The 9,233-nt window shown below is 40.4% G+C and overlaps 1 protein-coding gene across 1 annotated transcript; it reads left to right on the forward strand.

Annotated features, from left to right (window-relative positions):
* Nucleotides 1-1,642: 1,642 nt before the first annotated feature.
* Nucleotides 1,643-4,027, forward strand: snai2 (snail family transcriptional repressor 2). Its single transcript, XM_022758111.1, has 3 exons — nt 1,643-1,862; nt 2,090-2,611; nt 3,064-4,027. Exons 1-3 carry the CDS (start codon nt 1,784-1,786, stop codon nt 3,243-3,245), a joined length of 783 nt encoding a protein of 260 aa, XP_022613832.1. The 5' UTR covers nt 1,643-1,783; the 3' UTR covers nt 3,246-4,027.
* Nucleotides 4,028-9,233: the final 5,206 nt, after the last annotated feature.

Below are 9,233 nucleotides of genomic sequence, written 5' to 3' on the forward strand. Positions count from 1 at the left end.
CCTGCACAGCCAAGGATACACGGCTTCCTCTCCGTTGTTAATTAATCGCTGTACTCATAAACCCCCCCCCCCTCTCAGTAGAAACATCTCAGTAGAACAGCATCCAGATGCCTTGAACAGAGAGACAAGAAGTGAAGAACGAAATCTGCAAGACGGCATTTTCACCTGGACATGCACGGCCTCTTTTCTCTTGGATATGGTTTGGCTGACGGGCAATACTAATTTCAAAAGCATTATCTTTTTATGGTGCACAATGTTTTCTACTGGATCACCACCAAACACCATCATCCCTCAGCCATCCCTGCTTGCCATACGGAGCACCAAATGTGTGACAGTATAGCCGGGAGTTATTATGCGCAGATAACCTTCCTTTCCTTTTATAATCCAAGCAGGCACAAAGGGAAACTATTCATGATCTGCAATTATGTTTTCTAGATAAGATAAGCGGTTCACAATTAACTTAAGGCTTGCCCCAGACAGAGATTTTCATATCTGCTGACCTAGCCAATCAAACTGCTCTAGGAGCTGCTTTTCAATATCACCATAGCTAAGCCTTTGCCTTTGTGTTTCTTTTACCCTCTGCCTTGTTACTTTTAGATACACAACTCACGCCTCTCTCTCAGAAGAGCTGAGTTGAACACAAGGGGGCGTAGACTGCTAAGTTTGCGTCTCCTCATCCAGTTCAGCAAGAGCAGCAAGGGGGATAAATTTGATTATGATATCATGTCTGACCTTGAGAGGGAACTACACTTAAATTTACATTTCAAGGAGGAATGCCTTATTGCATTATTGGCAGGGAAATGTGTGGCTTTCTCCACACACAACTGCATTAGGAAGAGCCATCCTTTGGCAAAGCCACAGAATGACAATGTGGATGCAGCAACGATGCAGTTTGGCTCAGTGGCCGGTTTGAGCATTCATCATGGAGCCACAGATTTGTCAGTTCAGTAGATGTGGAGATAAAAATATCCAAACACGTTGACGACAAACCTTCCATCTTCCTTCAATCCAGTCATTATCATCATCATTAGGGCTGCTGCTGTTGGTGGGAGTATTCTCCAATTCAAATATGCCACCCATGCAGGATAATCAAGTCCCCAGAGGTTTATAACACAACAATCATCAGTGACACAGTGCATGCAGTGCTATGATTACATTAGCAATGGCATTTTAAACAATCCTGTCTACCTCTCCCTGAGGCACTTCTTCTTTTTCTTCCCCTAGCACTTCATTCTTTCATGATCTGTCTGAGGTTGAAAGCATATTTCAAAAATAATAAAAAATAAAAAATAAAAAATGAAAAAAACCTTTATTCTGCTGCAGCTCTTATTGTCACTCTGGGTAACAACCAATGGCAACTGCATGATGCCATGAACACTTGCACACTCGCATCCCTGAAACACTCACAAGTGTAGTACAAAGCACCTGTCTAACTGGAGTGAATGGCACTAACCCAGCCCCTGAGGAGGTTACACGCTCCTATAGGCCAGAAGCACATTTTAAAGCTCCGTGGTAAAGGCGAGATTTAATTGGTTTGAGCTCCCAGTATATGTAAATGGCAGTGGATGGCTCCTCCCATGCACCTGATAGGGAGTATTTACTGCTCTACAGCTACTCACTGCACTGTTTCCAAGAGCGCAGCGCTGCATCATGACACTCCACTGGACTTAAGCAATAAGGATTTCCGCCTTGACACACTAAACTGACGTTCACCGCTATATTTTAACAGAACAACAACAACAACAACAAAAAGTTTGCCAAAGTTGTCCACTTGTTTTCCAAGATGCCACGCTCTTTCCTGGTCAAGAAACACATAAACTCCGCAAAGAAGCCAAATTATAGTGAATTGGAAAGCCCAACAGGTAAAGTTTTTCAGAGTAAAGGACAAGTGTAACTTTGTAAAAGTTGTTTCTGACATGAAATCAAGTTGATACATCGCGTTCTTTTTTTTTTCTTTTTTTTTTTACTTCGCAGGAGTTGACATTTTAAAAGCTTTTTGGCTTGTGCTTTGAAATCTGTGCTCTCCACTCAAGCGATGGCAGCCAGCATCCGATCACTCACTTAACTTTTAACTTGTCTTTCTTTTCAGTGTTCTTCACGCCGCACATCTACAAGGGCCTTCCCCTGCCTGTCATCCCCCAGCCGGAGATCCTGAGCCCGGCAGCGTACAGCCCCATCACAGTGTGGACTACCAGCAACTTGCCGCTGTCTCCGCTCCCCAGTGACCTCTCCCCCATCTCTGGATACCCCTCATCGCTCTCCGACACCTCCTCTAAAGACCACAGCGGCTCTGAAAGCCCGAGGAGTGATGAGGACGAGCAGTTGCTGCCCAAGCTGACAGACCCTCACGGAGTGGAGGCAGAGAAATTCCAATGTAGTTTGTGTAGCAAGTCCTACTCCACGTACTCTGGACTGCTCAAGCACAAACAGCTGCACTGCGACGCCCAAACGAGGAAATCCTTCAGCTGTAAATACTGCGAGAAGGAGTATGTTAGCCTGGGAGCGCTCAAAATGCACATCAGGACTCACACCTTGCCTTGTGTTTGCAAAATATGCGGGAAAGCTTTCTCCAGACCGTGGCTGCTCCAAGGACACATCAGGACGCACACCGGTGAGTGACAGTAGAGGAGGGGGGCAAGAGAGGGGCCTCCATGTGTGAAGAGGCTGTTAAGTTGTTGTGGGCTTTTGCAGGTACAGATTCGGCCTAATACATAATTTAATAGCCTCTGCAGCTACAGTAGACACTGTTACAAAGCTTACAGCTGTTTTGTAGTGAAGCTGTGCAAGTTACTGTTGTGAAAAACGCTCAGAATGGTATTACTTCCTGCAGGTTTACTTCTAGGGATGTTGAAAAGAAAAAAACTGTTGCCTCTTTTCTTGACAAATGTCATGTCAGCAGCAGAATGTGCTCAGCTCAGTGCCCTTCTCTGTGTTGCAGCCAGCTGAAAAAGAGAAAATACACAATAGGCCACCGTGCCTCTGTGACTATACTATACTTGGATTGAGATATGTGTGTGCACAATCACTGACAATGTCTTCCTTCTCTTTCTCCTCCCTTGACAGGAGAGAAGCCGTTCTCCTGCCCTCACTGCAACAGGGCGTTTGCAGACAGGTCCAATCTCAGGGCGCACCTACAGACCCATTCGGATGTGAAAAAATACCAATGCAAGAACTGCTCCAAAACTTTCTCCAGGATGTCTCTTCTGCACAAGCATGAGGAATCTGGTTGTTGTGTAGCACACTGAACTGAACTGGGATACTTTTCCACCAGCAGAGAACCCCCTCCTCCATTGCTCTGTTACTTTATTTTTTCCAAGCCCAGGAGAACTGTCAGGGAATCACATCCTAGGGGGTTTGGTCCCTAATGTGCAGACTTCTTTTTTTTTTTTCTTTTTTTTTGTTTTCTACCACCGGTCGATTTCATTTCAAAGTGAGAAATAGCTCTGTGCTCACGTGCTTCTCGTTTCAAGCAGTGTTTCTGTGATTGCAATCAGTGTCAAGCTTTGTCAAACCATGTACTCACCTACCTGTGCTATTCATGCACTTTTCTGCATGTCTAGAATGTTTTATATGCCTTCACAATGTTATCTTCAGTGTTTGTACCAATGTCTCTCAATGGCTGTTATGCAGTCCTCCACTTTTTTAAATGTAACCACACAAACGATACCAAAGGGCGCATTATGAATGACAGTATAAATATAACCAGAGGAATACTGAAGCCATTGTTACTTAGGGAACAAGTGCAAACTTAGTTTTTAGGGAGAAATTATTATAACTTTTGCACAGTCATTAGAAGCAGGTTTGCCAGCACTCAAATAGCAATACAAGTTTTCTCAAGTGCCTCAATTTTACTTGGCAATAATATGTATTTTTTTGAACAACAGTTTCATTTTATATTTTTATATATTGAATGTAAGCGTGACTGAGATGATTGTATACTAACAGTGAAAACTGTGATGCTGAATGATTTTGATATTTTCATATTTCTCATGACACTTTTAAAAATAAAGTTTCATGACATTTTGTATAATGTTTTTTGGGGGCATTTCTCAAGTTGCCTTTTTTTTTTTTTTTATCCGTGAAGCTTTCTTGCTGCTGTGCTGTTATAAGCAGGTTCTTTCAGCAGGGCTCAGCAGGATTCGCTGATATTCACAAGCTTCAAACGGAATAACCTCCACAAAAGTAAATGATATTTAATCCAGCTTGCACCATCTCATGTTATGGAGATGTAAAAAAATAAAATAAAATAAAAATGAGGAGAGAGGTGACTCAGCTCTGAATCAGGCCTGAACCTGTTCCCTGTGAACCTGTCCAGACATCAAACAATCTTGAAATTTAACACATACTAGCTATATTGATCTGCACTCACTTGTTAGACCCTTTGAGGGCACATGACTCTTTCTTTACCCAAGTGTGTGTAAAGTTTAAATGTGAGGGCGTAGCTCTTATCGAAAGTCATTCTAATTTCGAAACTCTTGTCATGAAATTAACCTGAGGGAAATGTTTTCTTTTTTATCTTCCTGCTCAATCACAACAATCACTGCGGGGGCAGAGGGCACTCGGATATCAAGATTTTAATATGTTTTCACAAAAAGCTCACATTTGCATTTGCTTTGACAACCTCCTTGAATTCTGGGATGCTTGCCATCATGGATTAAATAGACTTCCTTGAGCTACATTTTGTTGTCTTTTACCATATGCTGTCTTCTTGCAGCAGATAGAGATTAGAGCACAAAAAGTGCAATGCCTTGGGGGATACAGTTAAAGTTAAACTCTTTCTAACAGACCCCAGAGTGTGTTCCCGTTTGCCCTAATGCCCAAGAGCTGCTGACCTGAAAGATGTGATCTGACAAATAGACACTTGTTTTGCTGGCTGCGAGGGGCTGAACTCCCCTGTAGGTAGATTTTCCTCACTGTGAGTCATCGTCAAGCTATTCCAGGTGCTCACTGCGGCTCTTTGGTTTGGGCCAGGTGGCTCCAGGGCTCTTCAACCTGGCTGAAAAGCAGGTGCAACCAGGAGGATACAAACCACAGCCACAGGTCCACTGATAGAGTAGAAATACCCCCCTCCCCAACCTAATGTGGAAATGTTGAAGGCAGCAGGTCCATGTTGTTCAGATCACTTGTCTCATAAAAGGCAAGTGCCATCACTTAACCTGTAATAATGTTGAGATACTGAAGCTGTTTGTCCTCACTATTGTTTGGAGGATCTAATATCTCAACTTCCATAGGCAGCACTTTATCATGCTGATGTCAGAGAGGGGAAAACACATGAATGCATAATGCCAATTAGCTTCATAATCTTGCAAGATTTCCCTGTTACAACAACAATTAACTGCATGACTGATTTCTCAGATAACAACAACGTGTTAAATGCTTTCCCCTCCAACATGAATATTTGATCTAGCCGTTGTGATGATAGTAGGAGGAGAAGGGGAGGGGAGGGACCAGAAACTTGTTTGTTTTAAAGCATACGGCTATTAGAGGATGTGTTAAAGAATGTGAGATCTAATATTTGTTAGGTGTGGAGACTGTTAATAGTCACACTGTCGTGTTTCCCCATGAATGCCAAATGCAGGTAAGATACCATGTGGGTGTTTTTGCAGATATATATGAAAAAAAAAATCACTCCTACTGAAGTATTGTAAAGATAAGATGAAATTGGATTTGTTCTTTCCCAAAATTCAACTAAAATGAATATATGTGAGGCATGAATGAAGCGATTTATTATATTCAGTGCAAATTAGGGCTGCAACTAACTATTAATTTCATTATTGATGTTTATGCTGATGATTTCCTCAATTGACTGATTCATTTCTATCCTTTAAATGTTGGAAGAATTGTGAAAAATGCTTTTAATAATTTCCCCTCAGCCCATGGCGATTTATTCAAATTGCTTATTCTATTGGATCATCAGTCCAAAACACAAAGATATTCATTTTACTCTCATATATGAAGAATCAAGTTCTCTCACTTGCAAAGGGACTGGGGAATGTTTGGAATTTTTGCTCGACAAATTACTAAAATGATTAATTGATTATTGAAACAGTTCCCAAATGTTTGCTGTCAGGTAACTGATTAATTGACTACTCCTGCAGCTTTAGTGCAAACAAAATATGACTTTTCCACCGTCTTCTTCAGTTTAGTCGTCTATTCATTTCATTTGGTTTGATTTTAGCCATTAAAGCCTCCATTCATAACACTCTTTATTTTATCACGCACATTATATCACATGTAAAATAAATGTCCTCACTCTGCACATATAAGTGCCCCCCCGCGGTGAAATGAAAATCCAGAGCAGCCTCAGAGAGCAGTGTGGTAGATCTAACGCAGAGCAGGACTCTCAGAGACCTGCTGACTTTATGGTGAATCAGGGAGTATGATTCCTTTATGGTCATCAAGTGGAACAAATAAAGTTAAGGGTGTCCTCTGAGGTCTGATTGTCTTAGCTTGGAAGTGATCCCCAGCCTTCCTCCCTAACCCCACCACATCAGAATGACGATGATTGTGTATTCCCCTTCACTCCGACCGCCTGCAGGAATGTTTGCCTGTTTATTGAGTTCCTGCATCTTGTTAAAGACTATTCTCTTTCATTTTCTGTTGTCTCTTCAAGTGACTGGATAGCTAGTTAGAATGGCGCTGCTTTTCGGCTGGAGGTGCATATTCTCCAGATAATACTGTTTGCCTCTAATTGTGTAGCGTCCTTTGCATCTGCGCTCTATTTGTTGATAAATTGGATTCGTGCAGACCAAGCAAGTATAATTCAATCACCAGGGAAGATGAATTCATTTCAAGTTTTGCTCTGCCTCTTCTAGTCTTATGTATTTATCTCATTAAAGTAAGAGGGTTAATTCAAAGGGGTGAAAATGGTTGTTTAAAGACTTTTAAGAAATTGCATTAAGGAAGAGACAAGACGCTGACCACCTCTTTGATGTATGGCAGACATCAGTCGTGTATGATAATGTCCGACTCTCCATGTAGGTCAGAAATGTTTTTTTTTGTTTTTTTTTCCGGTGTGTCATTAGCAGCGCTGAAGTGAAGGGTCCAGCAGAGACAGACGAGGCTGTGTTGTCTTAATCAATAGCTTTGTGGTCCCTTTTTGTTGCCTTCTTGTTGTGCATAGGTCAGCTGTCAAAGGATCCTGTGATCATATTTACTTGATTGTATTTCCTCCTTAATGTTCAACCCACTAAACCCCATGACCACAGCTGTAAAAGATCATCTCTGTAAACAACATGGTCCTTTGTGGCCACAGATGATTTGATGGGTTGAAAGTTGACCTTTTTATGAAAGCTTTTCACTCTCCAACAGTTAAATGATAAACCTGTAGCACATTATTTTAAACCTCCCCCATATTTAGCATTTATAAGCCATATATAAACAATTACCAAATGGTTTAACATCATACTTTAGCTGTAAGGAGAGGTAAGAACATTTTTATGTGCTTGTTACTGTATTGGCAGAGGGCAGCAACCAGCTGGGAAACTGCACAACAGTTAGAAAGGTTGTACTTTTATTTATATTTTAGCATTTTAGCATTTGTATTCCCCAAAGACAATGTTTCTATCTAACTACATAATACCTCCTAAAACATGCAGATACTTAACTCTGCCCAGAATGTTACATCTCTGGTTCGCTAAGTGTCTGATTGTCTAAAATTATAATTTATTTTGAAATCAGTATTAATTAATTTACAATATAATACATTTAAATATGCAAATTTAAAGGTGAATTACATACAGTCATGTGCATTTTACTGGCGTCAGAAGCTGAGATGGCAATGACTGCCCCTCCGCAGGTGTTTTGTTTTCCATCATGACTAGATTTACACTCGCTACTGCCTCTTTCAGTTATGTAGACTGACACACAAATATCACCAAAATTTTCAAATAACATCCAGGGAAAAAGTAAATTTAGTTTTAGCTTGGGCTAGCAATACTGCACTGCACTTCACATAGCTCTCCGTTGTCCACAGAAATTTTAATGGAAAGTTTAATGACATAATAATTTTTTATGTGGTAAAAAGTCCAGGCTCAGCCCAACTTTGGCTGCATATGTAGAAAACTGTACAAATATGTACAAACTAGCTGTAACGTCTCGTCTCATATTTATTTTTTATTTATATATATATTAAAATGAAGTATTCATGTATTTAATTTATTTCATTATTCATTCATTTTTCTATAAACGCGTCTTGGGCTCTCATGACAGCTGATGAAAGTCGTGAGATGTTGATGAAAGCCCTGGTAAGTTGACCTTGAGTCTGAGGTCAATAATGAAGCTGTAAGCTCAACATGCCATCATCACTACATGTTCATAAACATTTAATAAATGTTTTATAACACACAGTAAATATTTGTTCATGTGTATAAATGTGTCATTAAATAGCATTATAGCATTGTTACAAAGTGTTATCATTCATTAACTGTTTATACACCACCTGCAGATGAGAGGAGTTACTGACAAATACTAAATAAACACAAATTATAACTACAGTATAGTGTATAAACACTTTATCAAGTGTGTATATACTGTTATTTATTTGAAATACAGAAGGTTAAAGTGTTTCCTGACAAACTGATGTGGACAGATTCTGAAGCATTTTCTAAACCGTTGTGAGTTTTATCTTCATCTTTTGTTTTGCAATTGCGATTAATCTTAGTGTTCGGTCATGCCTTTCCTATCTGAATTCAACTTAACCTTTAGAACATCAATATAGTCTCAAAACATATCAGAGGAGCTGTAACTGCGAACCTTGAAAATGTGACCACCATATAACTATGTTATTTGCTGCTGATGACACAGATGTCAGTTCATTTCAATGAAGCTCTCCAGAGTTGAGTCCCTTTCCTCCGCATCCCTGAGGAATAGAGTCAGCTCAGATGAATAATATGTTCACAGAGTCCTCCCTGCTGCATCTCAGGACAAGGTGATGTTGGATGATCATCAGATATACCAAATACTATTCTGACAGGGACTTCTGAATGGTTTTCAGTTTCACAAAGTGACGCTGGAGACCTGCGGTTTGATGTGAAGTCGCTGTCACACTAAGTGGGGAGAATCTGTTTTTAATTTAAATAATGATGATGACATTCTTTGAAAAGTGAATGCAGCAAATTGCTCATTTTTAATCCTTTTAGACCTCAGAGCTGCCTTTGACACTGTTGATCATCCAATTTGAATTTGAAAGCCATGAGCACTGGGTGGTATTACCTGCCCCTCGCTTGACTGAT

Source organism: Seriola dumerili, unplaced genomic scaffold (genome assembly GCF_002260705.1).
Source record: "Seriola dumerili isolate Sdu_G_001 unplaced genomic scaffold, Sdu_1.0 BDQW01000291.1, whole genome shotgun sequence".
Lineage (NCBI taxonomy): Eukaryota > Metazoa > Chordata > Actinopteri > Carangiformes > Carangidae > Seriola > Seriola dumerili.